Source organism: Carassius gibelio, chromosome A15 (assembly GCF_023724105.1).
Source record: "Carassius gibelio isolate Cgi1373 ecotype wild population from Czech Republic chromosome A15, carGib1.2-hapl.c, whole genome shotgun sequence".
Taxonomy (NCBI): Eukaryota; Metazoa; Chordata; class Actinopteri; order Cypriniformes; family Cyprinidae; genus Carassius; species Carassius gibelio.
The window spans coordinates 5,310,843-5,335,387 of NC_068385.1; the positions used below are offsets into that span (position 1 = coordinate 5,310,843).

Sequence of the window (24,545 nt, forward strand, 5' to 3'; positions counted from 1 at the left end):
GTGTGTATATATATATATATATATAGGTATGTGTGTGTGTATATATATATATATATATATATATATATATATATATATATATATATATATATATATATATATATATATATATATATATATATATATATATATATATATATATATATAGAAATATTATATCAGTCTGGCGAGTAACCCTAAAAAAATTACCAGCCAAATAGCGACAGAGGGTGGGGGGGGATAGACGGTTGTTTTTTCTGCATTTTTTTTTTTTTTTTTAAATAAATGCAAGCTTAATTTACAACGGAGCAGGCCTTAAACTGGCTGACTCCCAAAGTTATAGTGGGAGCTGATTAAAACGCACCAGTCTATGTTATGTCCACGCCATTTTAAATACTTTTGCATGGCGTATTTGTAGTGGTTATTTAAGAGCTCATACTTGAGTTCATGTAGTAATTATGATGTTTTACAACAACGTGACAGCTTTTTACAAGACAGAATGTCATTTGAAAGTTCATAAATGATGTGTTCCCTTTTGACAAGCCACTGACCCCAAAGGGGAACCTGTACAAAATCGTTTTCCATTGGGCATGTATAGTTATAGTTGCTGGACCACGGTACACTCACTTATCGTTAGACTTTCAAATGGCGGTTGAAATAAACGGTGATCCAAATAGTACGAAAGTTAATCCACTCCAAAAAAAAAAAAAAAACCCTAACATACATATCGCTGCCCCACTAACTAACTTAGAAAACTACACTGTTATGTACACGTACACAGGGTCAATGTTTAATCAACTTTTGAATAAAGTATTGCAAATATACATCGTTATAAAATGACTAACGTTACTTACAGGAAATTCGACTAATGCTGTTCACGTCGTTGCTGAGAAAAGCAGTCCTTCAGTGACAGGTGCCTCTTGTTTGAGCCGCGAAACTTGTTAAACTTCTTAAGATGACGCAAAATACAAACACAATTGTTAGGAAATCCTTAATAATTAACTTCTGAATTAAACATCACAAACATATTTAGTTTTAGCTGGCTAAATTACATAACGTACCACGATATGAGAGGAGTGCGGGTCTTGCCGTTGCTGAGGAAACTCAGGAAAGCCGTCCTTCAGGTGACTTCGATTAAGCTACGAAACTTGTTTGAAGATTACGTAAAATACAAAGAAAATTGTTAGGAAATGCTTAATAATTATTAACTTTATAATAAAGTGTTACAAACGTAAGTAGGATTAGCTGACTAACGTTACTTACCAGGAGTTGTGAGGAGTATGGCTAGTCGACGTCTCTGCTGAGGAAAGCAGATTTTTTTTTTCCTGCGGAGCTGCACACGTGATCACTTTAGCCGCGAAATTTACTCAATTTATTTAAACCGTCATTTATTAAGCTGGAACTTTATTTAGGAAAATTGGTAGGAAATACTTAATAATTTTAGTTTCTAAAACAGATCAGTACAAGTAAATAATTATCAAATATTTCTATTAGAATTCACCAGAAATATTGAGGGTATATTAAAAATATAATTAGTTAGTTAAATACTTATTTATTTTCATTACATAAACTTAAATAATGTATGTAAATTTTAGAGAAATTATTTGTTGGATTTTTAATTATTATTTTTAACCTGACCCACTCAAAATATCACTTAAATGATTTCAAAAGATTTTATTAAGTAAATATAGCTCTTTATTTCTGTGAAATTTACTAAGCCACTGAATTATTTTTTACAGTGTAGGCCACAACTTCCCCAATGTTAGATTGGAAATATTGGAAATCAGAACAGCAAAGCAACCATATAACAATTTATATAAGATTATTATTACAGGTCTATTATGCAAAACAAGAAAAAACCCTACTCAAACTGTCCTTTTTATCTACTGCAATTTTCATTTTGTGTCTTTTATGTGTACATCTTCCTGTCCAGGATACAAGAGCAGAACAAATTATTCCAATCTCCTGTTTTTCCCACCAATGAAAAGCCTTTTTAAGCATTCTGTTCTGCACAGGCAATCTCTCTTGCTTGGTTATCAATCTGCCTATCTGGGCTGAAATGTTCAATGTCCTTGTATGGTTCTGGCTAGACAAATCACTTGTTCTGAAGAAGACAAACCTGCGTGCCGTTCTTGGCATTGTGAGTAACACCTGTGCACATTGTGGTAACGTGACCTTTTAAGCTCTGAATGACGTGTCAGGGAGCTTGTGTGGGAATGACACTTTACTGATGTATTCAATGACACACCAATGTTAAGTTTGTGCATGTGTGGGTGGAAAATAAGAGAAATGGCTATGCGTGTATGTCCATATGTTATGTGCGAAGGCATTAATGTATGGATGCTGATGCTAATGTATGCATTTGTATGGGTTTTCTATGTCTGTGCACATGCATATGCACCAATTTGGTTTGCAAATACCAGCCTAGAACATTAAATAAAGAACTGAAATTATTTCTGCTCTTCTACAGTATTACCATAGCATTTGCTTAGATTTGTTGTGAAGGCCTTGTAACAATACAAATATTCCATGCTGATTTACAGGCATGAAATAATAAAACTGCCCATAACTTCAAGGGGGCTTAAGCAAACTCATTCTTTTATTCATGACCACACAAATCACATGAAACAAGATCGTCCCGGTTTCAGTTGCTCTTGTTCTTCAAACACGGCCTGCAAACTTGCTGAACCAAGTGGAAAATCACAGAAACATCTGAGCCACGACTGCAGAAACGTGACTGTTCAACTTTTAAACTCACTCACTGGAGATGCTCCAATTTATTAATGGAAGTTCATTTTATCGCTCATGGTTGTCTGGTTGTTAGTCCTGACACTTTTTCTGATTAACGAGGTGTTGGTATGTGATTAACGCCGATCGGACTGAGCTGTCAATCTTCCAAATAGACACCTTACCACCACTCAACCCATGGCTGTTCCTCTTCAAATGGGTCAGTGGGGATGCCTCTCGAACTTATTCATTGTTACGATTCGAATAGACCTCAGTAAATTTCCAGCTGTCTGTATCGATGCGTGCAGCAATGGGACTTAAGCCCACTGCACTTTTAAAGCTTATGACTGTGTTTTTCTGGCCGTCAGCAGCCAGATGATACAGCGGGGTCAATGGGGCTAAACTGGAGGTCAAAGGCTGTAATGTTCACCATATTTTATGATAGGCATGAGTTTAAGGGACTGTCCCATCAGCAATAACAGGTTGTCTTCTACTTGTCACAGTTTCACGCAGGCAGCTCATTGAATGGCATTCTGTTTTCTTTAGTGCCGTGTGTTAATACATGCCATGAATCAGGGGTTTTCAAACCGGGGCTACAAGGGACTACTAGGGGGATATGAATAAATAAATAAATAAATAATTGACTGAAATAAATAAAAATACAACAACAACAGTATAAAAATAAAAAAGTAAATTAATGAGTAAATAAAAATAAATAAACATTAAATAAAAAATTTTATAATTTCTTTACAATAAATATAATACTATAACAACAAAAAATTAAAATATGATTAAAACAAAATAAAGTGAATAATTAATGTGCTGAATATTTAAAATAAAGTAAATAAATAATGTAAATAACTACATAAATGGGTTTAGAGAAAAAGTTTATAGAAGTAAAAAACTTTCTAAAAAGGTAACAAATCATAGTAATGATAATAATAATGAATAATAATTAAAATAATAAATTATGTTAAGTACATAAATACAGAACTATAATGAGTAAAAGGCATACAGTGTAACAACAGAAGTTAAATATAAAAAAAAATAATTTAGACTTTTATAATGTAAAATTTTCACAGTATGAATAGGGTCTTAACAAAAGAAAACTATAGATGTGCCTTTTAAATTTTAGAATGAGGTTCCCTTGCATAAGGCTCATGTTTGGGCGTCCATGGCATCTAAAAGACTGAAAATCTAAAAGATCAAAACTCCTGGTGTGGATAATCACATTCTGAGAACGATTACTATGTTATTATTTTACATGAGGCATCTTATGTCATGCATAGGAATCCATAAATCAATTTGTTTTGAATCTAAATTTCATTGAGCACATATATAACACATCCAATTTCACACCTTTCTCCTCCCTTGAATTTCACATGGTATCGATCCATCTCCATCTCTGTTAGTGTTCGGGTTCGGACATGCAAGCATCATTAGAAGCTACTTTATTTTTTTTTACGAAATGATCCTTTAACCCTGGTGGAGTTTGACCCATGTCCACCTTTCACAGTCATTATCCAAACAGACCTGACCCCGTGACTTCTGGGGGAAAAGTTTAGCGAGGTTTGCTATCATCTCATCTGCCTTTCAGGCCTCGTTAATAAGATACGTTTTCTTGTTACTTGCTGCTATAGTTCAATTATCTCTGTTAATAAATGAATCTCTGTATCAAGACTGCTCGCTATAACTAAAGAACATAAATTCTTAATGCAAAATTGATCCATGTCAGATTCCCTTCGGAGAATCAATCACAGGCGGTCGATGCAACGCAATATGCCACTTCTCCACACGTTTAGATGTGTATTTTATCAAACGTGAACTCTCCTTTCCTTTGAAGCCAGGGATTTAATGCACTGAAAAAGTGGGGATGAGTCCAGCCCAACAGGAGCTGATTATTGACCGTGGTACGATGTTAACAGGAGTGAGCATTGAGCAATGCAGCAGGACTTATCAGAAAATGAACATAGATCATTCATTCTCACATAAGAAGGCGCCTCACCCTGGTTGCTGGTGGTGTATGACTGATCGTTTGCTATCTCCAACGGATTCATTTTCTGCCAAACGCAGGAGACCGGTGACAAATACTGTCCGAGGCATGCTTTACCAATGGTTCTTCACCTCACCCATAAATACAGGCTTTCAGAGCATCCCCAAAACCCCTGAGCTGTCATCACACCTCGGTTAGTTCGGAAATAAATTGGGCTCTGCTGTGAATTTGTTTTAGCTTAGCTTAGCTTTAACTGGGGAGATTCCCTATTTTCAGGGGCAGAGCACTTCATTAATTCAGAAAAACTCCACAACTCTTAAATCAGGCGGGTTCCTCTAGAATTTCTCCCTGCCCTTGTGATGGAAGTCTTTCACCCCTGTTAGCCTGCACCGAGAGCTTTGGGAAAGTTGTTATCCAGTGGATTTCAAAAGGTGTTCTCTGCTCTTGTACCATTGACATGGACTGATGGATTTATATGCCACATACTGTAAATTCAGCACGTTACTCTCTGCCTGTGGCAAGTGTTCCCAACATTGCTGGGGTGCCTCTCTTTTAATATAAAAACCATATCACTTTTGCTGAAATCATGTTCCTGTTACCTCTTGGAACTAAATGCTAGCTCGGCAGTTGTAAAAACAGATGGATTTTGAATTAGTTTGAGGTATTGTCATATTTGCAAAGTATTATAGAATATATAAGTATTATAGAGAGAGAAAGTGTACAGAAAAAAAAAAGTCTTGTACATGTGGATTTTCAGTGACCTTTTTCTGCAATTACATCGATATGACAGAAGATGGCAAAAAGTGTTTGTCTAAAATGTGAGTTGTGAATCATTCCGTCAACTCATTCAAGAATAAAGTAAGTCAGTCTTCATGAGTAAGTTCAGGTGTGTTCACATTTACTTAAGCTCTGCAAAAAAATCCAGTATTTTCAATAGAAATTCACATGACTGTGAGTGCGAAAATTTTTCTCACTTTTAACATCACGTTGTTTGCGCAAATTTGCCATGCTGACTATCAGAAAGCTGCTTGGTTTGACTGTGTAATCAGTGCTTCATGTATCAAGATACTATTGACAATGGACCATGAACCTATGACATTTCAATCATTCAATTAATGAGGCAGGGGCAGGGGCAGTTTAGGGGCCATTTAGGAGCGGTTTTGGTCTGATGGTTTAAGAGTCATACTTGTAACACAAAAGTCACGTTTTTAAGTCTCAAAACAGACAGGGATTGTAGGTGGGGGAAGCGAATGACCAGCGCTCTCTTCTTCCTTTAATATCATGACTGAGGTGAGACAAGGCACTGAACCCCAACTGCTCCTCAGCAAAAATGGCTGCCCACTGTTTTGGGTGTGTGTGTGTGTTTTTGTTTGTTCACTACTCACTGCTGTGTGTGCTCACTTGGTATTAAAAGGTATTAAAAAAACAAAAACAAAAAATGACTTATTGAGTCATGCCAGCAGAAGCATCCAGAGGGATTTCACTGACTAACATGAAAAGCAATCCTATTTTCTGAGAGCGAGGCAGAGAGAAAGAGGAGAAATATTTCATTAAGAAGCATCTGACTCCAGTCTGAGTGCCGCCTGTATGCTGCTTATCCCTGAGAAGCCATATTTCCAGCCAGTTATGGGACCATAAATTACCTATTGACTACTTTATTATGCTTATTCGATTTGCTGTGATCAAGAGGGTTATTGAGGTGTCAGGTCCGAATGCCAGGGTTGATAGAGACTGTCTGGATGCCAGACGCTGCCAGGGAGAATGCAGAAGCCCAAGCGGTACCTGAGTGAGTCTGAGGCCTCGTGTAATCGAGGAAGTTGATAGTACTCTCGGAAGGAGTGGGAGCTTTGTTTATTGCCAAACTGGCACTCATCTGCAGATACACTCTTATGGAGATGTATCAGAGACAGATACATTTAAAGATGGTCTTCTGATGACTGCATGGTCACATTGTCTGTTGTTGGCATAGTAGTGTTCGTAAAGATGCTTTTGCACATTGGACTCAGAATGACACCAGTGTATGATGCTATCTGATGTTGTGGGTAAATTCAGTGTCTGTGCTGAAAATGAAACTTGCCCGAAAATAGAAAATTCATCATTTACTCAAGTTGTTCCAAACCTGTATGAGATTCTTTCATCTGCTGAACACAAACAATGATATTTTAAAGAATGTGGGTAACCAAACAGTTTCTGGTACCCATTATGAAAGTCAATGGGGACCAGCAACTGTTTGAACTATCCATTTACATGGGAGAGTACAAGTATTTGGACTGTTTTGGATAAAACAATTAATTTATTTCAAATGTATTAATTAAAAGCTGTCAGAGTTTGTATTAATGTAGTATAACTATATATACTTGCCTTTGTTTTTGGAATGGGGTCTCTGATAAAGATGTCTTTAAAATCTTTAAAATGTAAAAATGTATAATGGTTTACTATAGCCACCAATGCTTTCAACACACTAAAACACAAGTCTTCACTTTCAAACGATTAAAAAAAAAGTAGCTTGCAATTTTATGCTTCAGTCATAGATGGCGATAAAGAATCCAAAGGAATAGTCCACCAAAATCCACACCCCTTGCTGTATCCCAATGTGCCTACTTATACTATGCACTTAAAGTATGTTCTTTGGTGAAGAAAAAGTCCACACTTTTGAGTGTGCAGTAGAAGAGTATAGTAGGCAAGCTTTGGGACATACTATCACATCATACAATTGCGTCTTTAACAAAGCACTCTGTCGCACAGTTACACGCACCCTGTGATTGTAAGCTGGCCTGTCAGTCATCTTGTCACAGTTAACATCCTCCACATTTCATTTCATTTAACTTCCTACCATAATGGAGAGAAAAGAGGTAGCATGTTGATCTGTGAGCCAAGGGAGTCTTCATGGAGAGAACCCAGCTCATATTTTCTGCATAATGATGCATTTTTTTATATCATATCCGTGTCTGTAGTTCTCAACCGAATCATTTGTCAAAGTGCAATGGATTGTGGGTAATATTTTCCATTAGAGTATGCACGGATCCACACTTCAAAAATCAACCTGAAATAGTAGACCATCCAGGGTCTTTTGGCATACTCTTTTGAACATACTATGCTTTATGACACTCTAATTCTAAATCCACAGATTTTTCTTTTAAGCAAAAGGTTTTCAGCCATCACTTGTGCTTAATGAACTTCTAAAGGATCTTAATCAGCTCATGTTAAGTCATGAGATATGCATTTCTCTAAATCAAGATGATTCATTAAACCAGGACTCTTACTGTTGTGTTTAGCCATTTGAAAGAAACACGAAGAGGCTAAATGAGAAAACAACATGTTCACCTCATTTCATTTCTTAATTTTTAAATTAATGTGGCATCAAACTCGCTTACAGTGTCTTAAATTCAGGTTTCATTACCCTGGAACCATGCGGTTCCTCTTGCAGCAACCAGTGGCTGCAAAACTTCATTACCAATATGCTCCCCAAATATGCTTTCTCAATGCTCGTTTATGAAATGAGTGAGCTCGGTCGTTTAGCAGACCGCCGTGTGTTGTAATGGAGTTTTCCGAGAGAGAGAGAGAAGGGTAAAAAATGGAAAAGAGAAAAAAATACAAGAGAGGTACAGACGGGGAGTGTTGAGGAGGGACCGCAGGAAGTCGTTAGACAGGCCTGTTAATTGAGTCAGTGAGATGGAGCGTGGAGTGTGTTTGTCTGAGGACCAGATGACCTTCAGCACAGACATGGGCATTAATTAGCGCTCTGTGCACAGGTGAACTCCTCTAAGCCAAATGAGGAGGAGAGCCCCGTCTTCAAATTTAATGCAGTTTCCAGCAATAATAAAGTCTTCGACATCCTCACCTTGCAAAGTCTTTCGTTTATGGACAAAGCTGTGACTGAATAAAAACACAGAACCCTGTTAGCTTTCTCTTATATTGTACTTTAACTGTTTCTCTCTGTATCTCATTAACTGCATTGATTCAAATCTTGACAACATTGATGTGTCTGTCCTCTGCCTTATCCCAGATTTCTTCAGATGTAAATGATGATTTTTTTCAGTGATACAGATGCCAGTTTTTTCTCTCGCACACAGTAATAGTGCAGCAAAACAGAGCGAGAGCTTAGATCTGTGTTTGCATTTTTTATCATCACCTGTCTGATTCCCTTTGAGCGCCGATGACAAATCCATGGCTCTCTATTCAGCCTCAACTGACTGTTTATTTATTTATTTATTCCAGGAAAAGCTTCAAAAGCAACTTTGTTTACAGATTTAACTCAAAAAAGACACAAAGCCACTGATCTGACAACAATCGAAAAATTAAAGGTTTTTAGTAGCACTGTTGAGCAAAATTAAAGTTAAAAAATGGAAGGTGCGAGCTGGAGAAATGAAAAGATCCAAAGTAGAAAAGAATCCGAGATGACAAAGAGGAAATTTTATTTTAAGTATATGATGTAGGTGACATTGTAGCTATGAAATTTACATTCAACTATTAAAGCCAATTCACAGTTAAACCTTTTAATTGTTTTTACTGAGACTAAATTTATGGACATAGTATATGTGCATATGAAAAAACAGGGACACCAAACTCATTTTGGTCATAACACGGTTCTGACCTTTAAAATCAATGAGGTGGCTGCAGGGTTCATTCGACACTTGACCCTTCACAAAAAGAGGTCAAAAGGCCCTAAGGTTACTCAAATGGCAGAGGTTTGTTTTTGCACCGTTTGGATGAGCTGCTGTTTAACTGAGAAGAAAACATGCCTAAATGTCATTTGTGCGAACACGGCGTGTGGCATGGCAGTATGCGGGGAGCCTTGCAGATAAAGTTCAATATGCAGGGAGACTGTTCCGGTCCAGTGTGTATCTGGTTAAATTTAAGGTGTTTCTGATTGCTGTCAGATTGTGTGGTTCAGGCGTGCCAATTCATAAAAGCTCCGGGTGGAAAATGTAGCTGTCATATACTCAGATATCAAGTCCAATGATATGTGTTGATGAGTCGAATCCAATGAGTTGGATTTGATTTTAGTTAATTTACAATGAAGCCTTTTTAAATGTTCATATATATCCTTATTTTAACAAAGATTAAGTAGTTAACAGTTAAATTAATGTATGATCTAACTGTTCTCATAGACTATGATCAAATCACAAAGTACTGTAATCTGAGAATCACTTGCTTTTTCTCTATTTATATACTCTTTATATACCAAATTAATGTCACTGAGTCTGTCTTTTTAAAAACCCATGAAATATATATTTATAAATATGAACAATGGGCTTGTTCAAATCACTAACCATACCTTCGTAAGTTTCAAACTTGGATATGAGTCTTCCCTCCTCTCTCTTCCAGGCCACAGCAGCTTCATCTTGGCACTAATTCAGGATCTGGACTCTTAAATCAAAAGCATAACTCAGAGAGAAGGAAGACTCACAGGGGCCAGAGAGGCTGAAATACAGACCTTATAACTCAAAGCATATTTGCTGCCATTATCTGAAGGTGTGACTGAGCTGTTAATAACTCTTCACAGTGGGTGGTGCGATCCTGACAGAAAGGAGTGTTTGAAGGGTGTGAAGTTGGAGGGGATGGCCAGCACACCCACATACACACACATACAGGTGCATTAATGATGGCATAGACACAAACACCCATATGCATGTGCTCCTCATGTAGCAAAGGAAATGGTTGATCATTACCACCCACCCTTCTGCCTAATTTTCCATCTTGCGTTACCCAAATTTGAGGTCCAATATGACATCCATCTGCATTATTCGAATGTAGTTTGGAGGGTATTGGCTTGCCCTTGGCAGACAAAAAGGCCTGGTCTTTGCTGTCCAAGTGTAGGCATAAATCGCACAAGTGGCAGTTTTACTGCCGGTTGTAAATAGACCATCCTGCCATTTTTTACGACAGCTATCACTAACTCATTCTGATTCTTATTGCCTCTTGTACACTACCAATGGCTCGCCTGCCACTCCCAGTTCCCGGCTCTTCTGCGCCGCTCAAACTTCGGACGGCTGTGGGATTTATTACTGTGGTGTAACTGCGTCTTTAACAAGTGCTGCAGCATTTAATCGAATCACTTGTTTCTTGTTCATAATCACACATATGGATCCAAAAGGAAAGTTGTGCTCAATCTAACTGGATTTGGGAGTCTTTTAGAAGGATGTTTGGAAGATGATCGAGGAACGTGATGTTTTATGTGGTTGGTGGATTATGTGGCAGATGAAAATAACATTTCTTGCCAGTGCTGTGTCCTCAAATTTCACAGTATTGACAAATTGTAACTCTTAAAATGTTGTTGCAAGTCATTGATCTGACAATGAGAGGGAGCTCATTCACAGAAACTGTGTTATAAAATATTATTTGAATTATAATTATGTTTTGTAGGTTCTCATGGTCATCGAAAACCAGGAAATATCAAGGACTTTATTGTGATTTCCATGCATTGAAAGTATACAAATATTTAAAATGATCTCTAAAACCTTTCAAAAGGAATTACTAGTGACTATAAATATTCTGTAGTAATTGTAATTTTTTTCTGATTATATTCCACAATAAAATAATACAAGCAACAATTAGGTTGCTTATGTAATTTAGCTTGTATTTCAGTAATTAATATGAACACAAATGTTACATTTTACTTTCTACCCATACAAATATTTATTGTATTATATTATTAAATTAAAACTCATGATTGAATTGCTAATGGACAACTTTGTTTAGTAACAGTTGAATCAAACACTGATTTCTTTTTTCTTTTTTTTCCTTTTAGGCTTTTGTAGGCTTAGGGAGAACCTGATTAAGTCATGTGACCAGTCAGGAGGTTGAAGTGCTATATAAAGTAGGAAGTTTGCATGTTTGGTACTGCAAACATCCAGTCCTCCAACAGAAAATGCCAAACAGCAACTGAGTTGGAATATCTTTGTTTTTTTGGGGGATGTTTTTGTGACACCTGTTACCCAACTTAAACCTCAAAGGAGCATAATCACAAACGATAAAAGCAACATCACCACCATGAATCAACAACCATAAAGTCCAAAAAAAATCACAATAATATTTTCTGTCCCTTTCTTTTGCAGGCCCATCGATCAGCAAGTCATTTTATACTTTTTTTTATTGTGGCCTTATTTTCCTGTTTATTTCCATGGCTGGATCAAGTTGAATGTTATGTTGTGTACTGCTTATTCAGTGACCCTAAAATGTATTTGGACAGTTTGGGCATTCAATCCACGATTTCATGACAACCCAAAAGTGTTCAAATGCTGCAAACATTATATTTACTGTTTCATCATTTGAAACCTTAAAAACTTTGATTTACGTGTGTTTGTGTTTTGATATTTTGATAAATAATTAAATCTAAAGTATGACTTAAGTGTCCAGATACTTTTTGGGGGCCACTACATTATTTTTCAAGTTCATGGAAAAGACAAACAGGATGAATTTTAATGGCCTAAAACATGCTCTTATAGTTTGTTTTCAATTTTTTCCATGTGATATATGCTGTGTACTGTGTACATATATTATATAGCCGTTCTGTAAACAATGTGGCAGCATCTCGATTTCTCTTCCAGCTATGGCATTCAGGGATCTAGAGATACAGTCTGTCTTTTAATATGGATTTGATGTCTTATTCATGTAGTATGGCTGGTGAAGCCATGCAGTTGTGTTTTGTTTTTCAATACAATCCTCTTCCAGGTGTTCAGCATTTTTTTCCTCCTGTAAGACGACACGTACTGAGGATATTGTTTTTGTGATGATACCAGTTGTCACAGTGAGCTCTGTTGACAAAGATCTGTGTGTTTATGGCATTAGGGTGTCAGGTGGTGGGGAATATCACCACACCTTGTGTCTCACACACACACACACACTTTTGCCAGTTCTATCTGTCGGACACTGAAGAGATGGATTATAATTATGCCTGTCAATTTAATGCATTAAATGAATGTGACTATAAATGTTGGAATGAATCAAGAGCCTCGATCTACATGTTAATTATCCTTTTATTAAAAAAATATGTATATGTTTTCAACTGAAATTGATCATTATACCAGTGACAGTGATCTGTTTAATGACATGCAATTAAAAAAAATATATTATTGGCTTCAAAAAGTGCTTATTGAAATGTTATTCAGTGATTTTGACTGCCAATTAAATTTAACATTTCAAATTATCTTAATTTGCAGGCTTTTCTTAACAGATTTCATTTGGTTGATTAATTGGCAGATCATACAGTATATCATTTTTATCTTTTTTTTTCATTGATTGACATCCCTGATTATAATTTGTTCAGTTAGATCATTCTCTTTTAAAAGTTACATCTGATGTGAAATTTTATCCCTCTCGTCCCCATTTATCCCAATCAATTGTTCTACCTCATAACAAAAAGCAACACTGACCGAAGTGCTTATTATGCGAGTATATGAAAGCCATTGTCTATATTGATTTACAAAATCCATCAAGGCTGAAGGAATCAGTGAAGCATGAGCAGTATTGTTCCCATCTGGAGACGAGTCATAGTCTGAGTTTCAGTTTGGCCACATGCAACTTTTCAATAAGCCCATGGGTGCTTTGGAAAACCAAGCACTTTCTTTCCAATACTCGGTTTGGCAGTTTTAAAGTGACGTATGTGGACAGTTAATTTGTAGAATTCAAATTCATAAGCTGGGATACTCAGGGCTAATAATAGCCGTTGTCACAGCAGTTATTTCCTGCGTTGGAAGTTGCACTCTGATTGCAGCTAATTCTAATTGGAATGTTAATCGTGAGCCAGATGGTAGCAATGCTAGATAATTATTAGTATTATTATTTCAGGGCTTCATAACAGTCGTAAATTAAAAAAATGAACAAAATTAGGTCCGGATTTGCAAACTATGTTGTATGAAAAATGGGCAAAGAGTTTGGATTATTGAGGCAGAGAAGAAAATAGATTATCCACTGTCTTGTGAAGCAGAAGCCCAAGCTGAGAAACTAGTTACAAAAGAGCCAGATTGCCATCGGGTGATACATTTTGTTTGTTCTGCGTGCTGCTTCCAGAGCCTGCAGCACACTTCATGGTGAGCCATCAAGAGTCAGGCCTTGCTGTTACTAAACTCTCCATTTAGTTTGTTGTCTGTCTGAATGTTTCAGCATTTTGCTGTAATGAACGCCGCTGCTACGCACATGCGCTTTTGATAACCTACATTGGCTGAATGTCTATGTGTAAAATTTTTAAGAGGTTTAGCTGCATGGCACTGGTGAGGCTTTCCTGGCACTGCTGGCACTGTTGGCACTCTCTTCCCAAGGCTTATTCACTACATTCATAGACTAGATTCTCTATATCTTTCCCTCTCGCTGTCATTCCTTGCATGTTTTGCCTTACCGAACTTCCTTGCTTATCACAGCGCTGCACCCCACTCCTGTACGGACCGCGTTTATCCGGGAGGTTTTTGTCTGGGGGTGATAAGCTGTCAGCCTCACCTATACATGGATCCAAGGGCCCCGTCTCTTTGTTTTTCCCCTGATATACTCTACGCTTTACACTGGCCCTTTGTCTATCTATCATTCTCCAAATGGCTTGTCTCCTTGTCTTTTGTTCTCGAATGCAGAAATAAAGAGATATTTGTTTAACAAACCCATCTACAAACAGTTTAAGCAAATAAACTCCCAGGGAAGATTGACACAGATGACACTAAGTGCTAACTGGTGTTCTGCTTTAAGATTTATGCCATTCTTTGAGTTAATGTTACACCAGAGCTTATGCCCATAATTTTAGCGTCATAGGAGCTTTTAGGTATTGTAGCGCCAAGAGGTTTTATTTTATAATGTTCTATTTTCCCTTACTAAGATTGTAATTTTCCATCTTGGGCTTTGGTAAGGCAATAATTATCAGCTTATGCAAATATGCCTTGATTTATCAGACAATCGCTGTTCTTTAAATTACAGAGCGTGCTGATCAAGACTCTTGACTATTTCCATTGGCTGTGGCATTGACTTTGTCCTCACATCATAAGGCCTTGGATTTTTACATCATTAGTTTTATCACCAAACACATTATGCTTATGAAAACAATAGTTGTGATTTGATTGTAAAAAAAAAAAAAAAACAGTTTGTTCAGGCAGTCTATAATTAAATATGATGATGTGAACAAATGCACCTTATGTATTCTATCCAGTATTTAGCGTGTTGCTAAGGCTCACGGTGCTGTACAGGTGTCGAGAAACCTTCTTACAGCTGTCCAGTGGCCTTCAGCTTTGCAGTAGTAACACAGAAGCCAATGCCACACATGTACCAAACCTTATTACCAGTGTTTTGAATTCATTTTTGATATTTGGTTCACAGCTGACCATTTGCAATGAATTCATTTTGGCGTCGCAAGCAGTCACTGGCTCAGGTGTTGCTGTGGAGGCCACTGAACTTGTGCCGAGGTGCCACAAAAGTTTGCCTACAGCCCCAGTTTGTCTTGATTAAGGTTGTTTTCGTGTCTCTCTCAGGATTGAAATTATCTGTCTCCATTTCAGGTTTACAGCATGTTTGCGTTAGGAACAGATGCTCTTTTTCACTCACCGAGGCTAATATTAGTCCACGATGTTGCTTTGAATTTTGCAAGAGGTGACGATCCAAAAAAGAAACGTATGCTTCTGTGTGTGATTGTGTGTTTGACATTGGATGCGATTGCACATTTAAAGGTTCAGCTACTGTTCAAGGCTCTATATAATTTCTGAGTATCAATTAGCCTTGTCCAATTAAAAATATTGGATAAATCAAGGCATTAGAAGTAAAAAATAAGAAATATTAGAAATAAGAGTAATGAGTTTAATGATTCTGGTTACGATTCATCTTAACAGTTATGGTTCCTTAATTATTCGTTTAATGATTCTTTAAGTAATTTTGAGGAACAAACCAATATACTGTTATGTACTAAAGGTAAGCAATAGTATTTTTGAAAACATTGTTTTTTTAGATCTGTGCTAAACCACAAAAATCTGTAATAATAACAAAAAGTAGATATTAAATATTGTTTAAAAGGACTGTAAAGAAAAAAATGTTTTGTACATATGAAGTTGTTGATCAATATACACTAAGAAAAACAACAACAAAATAGGACCCAATGTAATGTGTTAATATGAAGACATTTTCTTTAGTAATTATCCACGTGTTTTACCTGCATTTTGAATCATTCAGAACTGGGTGTTTTAGGGTTAACGAACATGTTTGTAAATGTATTTGATGTCCTGGCATACAATTACTATGTTTTCTAGTATTGCAGTGTAATATTGGCTTTAAACAAACTCTATGTGAAACCAAGGTTATGGCTGTCATCTGTTTTTGACACATCATGTTGCTGGCATTATGATGTGCAGAATACAGTCATTCTCAAATTGATTTTATATAATGCAAGCACATCTGGAACCTTCAGTTGATTACATGAAAAGCAGGTTAGTCTGTCACTGTCTCTATAATGCATGAAGTTGGCAAGTGCATGTGTGCTGTTAATTAGCCAGTATCCAAGAGGGGTATCTTGGATGCAAGATAAAAAATTTTATGCAAATATACAGTTTTGTATTTGAATTATGTGATTTTTATGTACATGATTTGGAAAAGTAAACGAGAACAAAATTTGTAATCGTGTTTTAATTTTGATTGCAATATTCTTATTAGGGCGGCACGATAAATCGCCTGCGTTTAACCAGCACATCGTCAGTAAAGCCGGTTCTGTGATTAGTAGTAAATCTCCAGCACGTGTTTTCAGATGGAGCTGCATTTACTACACAGAGCTGTAGTTCACTCTCAAGCTATGCAGTATCGCGTTCATTATCAGATATCATTATCAGATATATTCCATGCGATAATGAAAGCTGTTTGCGTAGCTTGTCAGTGAACTATGGCTGATGACTGTGTCATTTTGACTTATTAAATAATAATAAATTAAAAAAAGAATCAGGTCGCAGTCATTCGTTTGTATTTGGACTGCACAGGTTGCGCTATGTGTTTGTTGCTTGCAGCAAGCAAGAATGATACAATAGAAAGAGGCAATGTTGTTTGCTTATTGTCTTTATATTATTTTATGGTGCACAGGCTTTCTCTCTCATCACACTGAATTGCTCACAACTCTAAAACAATTTATTTTGCCGTGGCACTGTAGATTCAATAGCGGCACAGCAACTATGCTAAATTGAAGTGTAGAGAGCACTGTCAGTTTTTATCAGTTTTGTCATCGCATCAGCATTGGCAAAAATAAAAAATATATTGTTTAACAAGATTGTTTAACAGAGCGAAATGTCTTAAATATCTTTTTTTTTTTTTTTTTATGGAAATGTTTTAAATAAGAACTGATTCCCAAGCTCAATGTGTAGATTTTTAAAACTGCAGTGGAAATCAGTAAAGAAATGTTCATGTATATTTGTACAACCTTACAATTGTGTCCCTTAAGCACTCGAATGGGTAATGACTGGATGCTGACATTTAAAATAAGCAGCACTAGAGAAACCTAGCATTGTACTTGGAATGTAATTCAAGACATTTTGATTGGCACCAAATGATTTATAGATGGACTGCAGTGGTTGAAAGAGGAAGGTCATCCAGTGCTCACCATAAACCGAGACTTATTCATGTAGATAAATGTTTTCATATGTCATTGTTTGCTGTAACTGTCCTCCGAGTTGTCACTAATGGCACTGCTGCTGCTAAAGACGTTATTTACGCACTCTGTATGAATGCAACTGATGATACATTTCACGTATGTCTCACACACCCTAAACCCCCAAGCCCAGTGAGTGTTCGCCCCTTGACAGCAGCTTGGCAAAAATAACAGTCTTTAGCGTAAGCATTTTGCAAGTGTGTGTATGTGTGTTCGAGAGTTTCAGGCAGTGTTCATTTGCATGAGCCCCCTGAGGACATTTAATGCTACTAACTTTCCCCAAGCCGAGAACCAGCATATTTACGTAAACCTGCTGACTACTGCAATGTCCAACATCGCTCCTTCTCCCCCTACTCTTATCTCCAAGAGCTGCTCTCTCTCTCTCTCTCTCTCTCTCTCTTTCTCTCTCTGTGTGTCTCAGAGTTGAAGCTGAGAGTGTTATTAGTCTTTAAAGAGCCTCTCTGGCTTCCACTGCCTCAACGTCTGTTATGATCAGAGCTCCAGGATTAGTGCTGTCACCACACTGCCATCCTGCCCTCGCTCTCTCCTGGTGCATCCCTTGTGACCCACGGTGCACGTTACGCTATTATTCCCTTTCCCTCTCTGGAAACTCCTCCACATAGACGAACGCATGCTGTGGAGGTTTTTGGCGCGCAAAACGGAAAAAGGGAGTCGTGTGGGAGATTTCTCACTGTGGACTGGGACAGATCCACTACTGCAGGGAAAACAGCAGCTGTGGGCAGCGGTGACAGCAGCGAGAGGGAGCGTGTGTGTGTGTGTGTGTGCATCCATGCGCATGTTTCGAGGGAAGACTGAGCTCCGCTGTGCTTCTCAAATGCTCATTCTCTCACTCTTGGATGATGAAGGATCTCTATCGCGTATGATGGAGAGTGACTGAGAAGGGGGTCTCACTCTCACACGTGCGCTTTTAGGAGGGCAGAGCTCAGGAGCTCTTGGCAGCGTGTTGGAGGCACACGCACGCTTCACACTTGCTTCTGGACTGTGACCGATGACTGGACATACGAGCCAGGTTCCGTGTGCCCCTCGTGCTCCAGTGAGCATAAATACGGGCAGGTGAAGGACCTTCACCTTCAACCCCCGAGAACTCTGGAGATGTTCCTCCTCTCTCCTGTGAGACTCACTTTGTTTCTGCTGGTCTTCCTGGACGTTCTCCGTCCATCCCTTCAGGGCAGGAATAAGGGCAGATGGAACAAGGGGGGTAAGTTTCGGACATGTTTTTTACCTCAGGAAGTCAGTGTTTGTTGTACTCTGATATCCTTAATGTTTGTCCCGCTGGTTGGGGAATTGTTCTGAGAGTGTCAGGCAATGATTAGAGCATTATAAGTAAACTCGGGATATTTTTACGAAAATAATTATTGTGTAGAACTTTATTTTATTGTTCATGTAAAAATGTATTATTAAATATCATGAGATTATATTGTTGGGCTTGTTGTAGTTGAGTTGCTCTGAAACTTGATGGTTGATATTGCTATCATGCATCACAAAAAAAGTTTTTTTGTTACTTTTTTTATCTTGTCCCTTCAGCACTATGTTCCGTTGTATGTTCCGACGCTACTCAGCTAAAAGCTTTCCTACCACACTGATAGAATTTCACTTCCACTGCGCTCTTCTGTAGGAGGTTATTGGGCTCGAAAAAGCTGTTGAAGAAGATGCTGAGGGAAGCAAAACCCCTTGAGAATTTGGAGTCCTTTTGACTATGTGTGGGGGAACTCTGACTCCACGTGCATGGATATGTGTGCGACTGTGCTAAACCATAAACCTTGTTTTCAGTGCTGTGATTTTGTTATAAAGTCCTGTCTTACCAAGCTGTAGAGAAGTGTTAATAATTCTAAGCAGACCCCCATTCTATGGGAAAACTGCTCTCCCGCTCCTCAGGCAGCATCTAATCCCCTTTGTGGGATTAAAGGGAGAACGGTAATCTTAGCGGCCGCTCCTGGCGAAGACTGGCTGATGCTCGTCCAAAGCCCATTGGTGTCACAAGCACTACAGACTCTAGTCCTCAAAGAGTCCCCAGTCCTGCGAGTCTCCCCCATAACTGCTCTGCAGTGGCTGTTCCTCTCCATCTCCCTTGTTGAATCGACATGCTTGACTCCAGTCTGCATTCCTATGCACACCTGCCTTGTTTTTGTCTTTCCCCCAGATTGTTTCGCACAGATATGGAGCTGGTGGGTGTATTCTTCTGGCACTTCTGATTTAGCAGGTGTCAGATGGACTTCAAAGATGACTCATGTCTTGTTGAGTGCTTTCTGGTTGAAAGGTTGGAAATCTGACTCAGGGGTTAGTCAGTCAGATTTCTATTTACACTAAATCGTAGTTGGACAATGTTAAAAGAAAAGGTTCATCCAAAAGTCAGTCGTCAATGACACATCTTCTTGTCCTTCCAAACCCATTTGACATTCTTTCTTCTTTGGAACACGACTATTTTACATACACAAGTATTTATCACAATGTCCAGGCTGCTTTTTCACAAATAACAGCCATTGTCAAAATTGCATTTTATAATATGGAATTTAGCAGCTTGGACTTCATGATGGATAACTCTCTTGCATTATTTTGCAGAAAGAGAAAGCCCTACACGTTTGGAGGGTGAACATGCTAAAATAACGATTTTGGGTTAACTAAGACCCTTAAATCCAAATCAGAAGCAGTGCCATTTAATTTCATTTTAATTAGTGATAATACTTTAAGAGGCTGATGCTCAGTCTGTTTTTTGTAAATATCAGGGATGCTGTCCTTGAACAGCTTTTGTTGAGTGAAAAGCATGTTGCCATCTGTAATCTGAACTCTCTCCCCTATTTTTGGACAATTTCTGCTTGAAATGGGAAAACAAGACACAGTATTAGCCTATACTTTCTAATCTGTATTTCAGGTGGAAGTAAATAAATGTGACATCACTATAATCTTTGGCCTTTGGTGAGATTGAGGGCATTGGCTTCCCATGGAGCAATCAGGGCATGGTCACAACAGCTGTGCGAATTTGGTTTCAGTTTTCCTCTTTGTGAAGATTACACCGCATGCCCAATTACCTCTTCATGACACACTTGAAAAGGTGTAATTTTACCTGTGGATATGATAAGATCGGCCTAGCATGGGTGAGTATTTGTTGCAGTACTGTTATTAAGAGCATTTAGAAAAATCCCTATTGCTAATTTGCTCTGTGTGTGAGAGTATTTGCCCAGGAACAGTAGTTGCTGTCTTTTTTTAAAAGATGTTTGGAACAAATATGAAATATTTGATAAAATAGATTTTTGCATCAGCATAATTGTAGCCCAGTGCTTTGGAAGGTTTACTTATATTTTTTGTTTCATTTGTGCTTTGCATTTCTGATTTAAGTGTTACAAAATTCCCAAAAACCACTAGCAATGCAAATTTAGTTTACTTTCTCCAAATGGCATTTTAATATTAGCATATGTAATTATGCATCACATTTTCCGTGCAAGTACAACACAAACTATTTTTATTTTTTGTTAGTGTTTTTGAAAGGGCTGAATTGAGAGATCCTTGTTGCCCTGGCCCAGTGAGCACTCTTGTACTTAAAGTCTGTGCTTTTCTTTTCGGCTTCCGCAGTCTCCTAGGTTATCTTAAATGAAATTCAAGCATGTTGTCTACCCATGTATTGAAAGGTGACTGTCACCATGGACTTCCTGATAGTGGGGAATTCTCAGGGGCCAAGTCATACCTCATACGCTATCTCTCATTCTCTCCCTGACATAAACACAGTCTAGCAAAGCTATGCCCTCACAAAATTTCAGTGTGCCAGTCAATCTCTGTCCTAATAGAGGTTTATTCTCCTGGGCCACCTGAGGGACATGGCATTTAGAGGGCAAACCGTACCCACTCAATGTCACCTTCCATCTGTTTCACACCATAACCCAGCGTTCCCTTCAAACTCAGCTTGGAAATATCCACCGGTGCCTTCTCCACCAGATATTTTTTCCCTTTCCTATTGTTCAGGTCACTGAATCCCAGAAACTCTCAGAAATGTACCTGTATTCTAATGCACTTGGTTGACTGGCTTCGTCATGAAACTAGTCCATGAAAATGAACATGAACCCTAAGCTCAGAAGTGTAATTATTCTATCAGGCCCCTGTCTGCTTGTGACCAAGGAGCACCTTCACTGCAAGTCACTGCTGCTGCCTGAAGACTAATGAGTAAAAACAATGTCTCGCTTATGCATCCCAATTCGCGATCCTTTCCGACTTGGGAGTCTCTGGGTGGCCAGATTTTCAGAGCGGCTAGAATCAGACAAGCAATTAACAAATCTCACAACTTGCTGCTTGTGTGGAAATGGATTTTTCAGGCTCTATCATGGGCCTGTGCTTCGCTGATGTCTCAGCGCTCACCATTATATGCCTGCGAGACAAGTGATACTAACTGTGCACGGGAGAATAATAATTTCTCTGTTCCTCTGAACAGTCTGCCACACAGAACGCTTGTAGTGTGCCATGCAACAATGGCACATTCAATTATTCTCTCCCCTCACTGTCAATGTCTCAACATCTCGACAGTCCCCAACTAGGCCGCTGCTTTCATAACTGGTAATAATGTATTTCCGGGGAGCTGAAGTGTGGTGGTCTATGGGGGGGCTGATATGCTCTTACATTGCACAATGCAGAAGCACCTCAAAAGAAGGTACATTTATCACTAAAATGAACCGTGTTCTTTTTTTAAGCTTGGGGTGACAGATTTGAGTGCAATTTTCAGCTTATCACAGTTTTGCCAAGTATTCAGTCTTTTTTATATTGGGGGCTTTTGCTGCTTTTTTTTATTAGATACAGTGGAAAATGCAGAAAATACATTATTGTGATGAGAGTGGGAATGGAATCGGGATGTATAAGCCAGATTCAAACCTACATTACTAGTGTAAAGACCAAGGCTCCAACATATCTAGAGCATGCACACTACACCACAGTCAGGGTTTTTTTTTGTTTGCTTATTGATTGTTTATTTGACTGTAAATCTATTTGAGCTACACAGTGACAATAATAAAAAAAGAAGCTATGTAGAATTTTGTCATGCTAGTACACAGCTAATTGTTGGCTGTTGTCATGCTTCTGATGAAGGTTGCACTACATTTAGTTGATGATTCTCCAACACTGACCAAGTATTGATGCCAAGTATTCAATTTAACATGAAGGAGATTTTCATAGTGTGAGTTCGTGAGAGATCAGCTGACTTGAGTTTAACTGGCACATATAGCTATTATTCATGCTGGAGGTATTTCATCATTGAAAACACCATGTTATATTTCTATTTCGGGTCTTGATGGACAGAAGGGAAGAAATATTTGTCCAGATTGGACTGTCATTATGATCAGAGCACATCTGCCCCGCGCTGCCCCTTCCTCTGAACGCTGCCATTTCCGTCACACTCTCTCTAATGAAGCTGCTGTCTAATTGCAGTGTGGAGTGTTCCCAACAGTAACAGTGTTTTATGGGGGATTTTATGCTTCAGAGATGACAGCGGAGGCTGATGGATGGGAGGACGTAGATTTTATGGCCCAAGACCCTCTCACCTCTCTCTTCTATTCATTTCCATTCCCCTTCTCTTTCTCTCTCTCTCTTCAAAATCAAAAGTTTGAACACTCATACTAATTTTTTTTTTTTTTTCTATTAGTGGTGCTCGCTAAGTTAAGTCCAAATAACTTGCAGAGCATCAAGTTTAAATTAGGTGTGCAACTCATGAATGATATCTTAAATTGTGTCGCTTGCTGAGGAGAATTCAGTCAAGTGTGTCAAACAGTTTGACTAGCAGTGCATGTTTATATATATATTTAATAATAAAAAAGTATATGCAAGTACATTTTAAGTTATAAACAGTACCACAATAAACTCCCTGGACTTTGCAATGTACTCACATATGGCCATCTAATGAAGTGTGATTTATCGCGGTATTGCAGAACTGAGATGCTGTTTTTGGTCCCAAGTGTTTTAGATTATGTAGTGCATGTAAGCTGGCTTTATATTTTTAAAAACCTTCCTCTGATCTCTTTAAATATATTTGCTTTATTTTTGCTCCGAGTTATTTTCGAGCGCCTCTTGTTGTTATAGTCAAGAGCAGTTAAAGTTTGGTAGACTTGTCATTATTTTGATGCATCTAAGACTTGGCTTCAGTACTTCATCACTGCTCCATGATCCTGTTTAAAAGAACCCTACAGGATAAACAGTGTCAGATGACCCTCCTCCTTGCTCCTCAAATGATGTCGCAACCCAAATCATGTCATTAGACTTAAACATCACCAGCTCTGCTTGGACTGAGACCAGTGAGAAGATCCCTCAAGGAATTATCTCACTTTTCCATCCAATGGGATTCTTCCGCTGGAGGCTGACGGTCTCTAGGCCAAAAACATCCTTCAGTTTGCATTAGAGCAAACATGTCATTCGCTCGGTTCCTCATGCTCTGTCTTTGCATCGTGTGCTTGCCTCCCACTCTCTGAGTGCTATGCCTTATAAAACTTTTAAGAGATAAGAAGCTGTTTTTTTTTTTTCTATTTTAGGGTCACCATTAGCTTGAATAATGCAAAGATTTGAGAAGGAGAGGCTGAAGGTCCACAGAGGGTCGGTACACAGTCTTGGATTAAATTATACATTGTTATCGCAGCTGGCGAGGCCTGTTCTTCCTCCAAATGTTTTGTGTCTCTGTCTCATCCAATAACATTTGGGAAGCAAGTGTGGAACACTGAACAGTCCTGGCCCAGAATAAAGGGAGAAATTGGACCGGGAGAGATCAGTGCGCATCAAGCCGGGAATGTAGTGTGGACAGGACAGCTGAAGGACGATTCCCTGTGGTTTGTGGGAGTAGAGCACTCTTTGCTGAGCTTTCAGAAGTGGATGTGACACTGAATTTGTACATTCTTCAGGAAAGAAAATTTTAAGTGACTGAATGTCTGACTGTGTGCCTGAAATGCATTCTTCCCTGTTGAAAGAAGAAGAAAAAAATGACCAACTAAGGACCAGGTTAACCCAGCTCAAACCAGCTTCCATGCTTCAAAACATACCTAAACAACATATGTTATTATTTCTCAGTGTTGTAAAATGTGAATCTAGTGTTACTGTTCTCGTAAACTGTCAGAAAAAAAAACAAGGTCCAAAACTAACTTGTTGCTATTTTTACTATTGCATTCAAACTATGTGTACTGTATATATATATAAAACATTAAGATGAATACTTGTTCCACATTTTCATTGCATAATGTGTTAAAACATAGTTCTGTGGATAAACAATGACAG

At 38.2% G+C, this 24,545-nt stretch overlaps 1 protein-coding gene across 3 annotated transcripts in view; it reads left to right on the top strand.

Annotated features, from left to right (window-relative positions):
* The window catches only part of LOC128029011 (roundabout homolog 2), a 349,624-nt gene that overhangs the window by 35,589 nt on the left and 289,490 nt on the right, over window positions 1-24,545 (top strand). The window contains exon 1 of one of the 3 annotated variants that reach the window (XM_052616449.1): window positions 17,841-18,513. The exons of the other annotated variants lie outside the window; for them this stretch is intronic. Coding sequence (XP_052472409.1) covers window positions 18,408-18,513 — 106 coding nt within the window. The 5' untranslated portion in view covers window positions 17,841-18,407. Of the gene's footprint in view, window positions 1-17,840; window positions 18,514-24,545 lie in introns of those variants that run through there. 3 annotated transcript variants of the gene reach the window in all.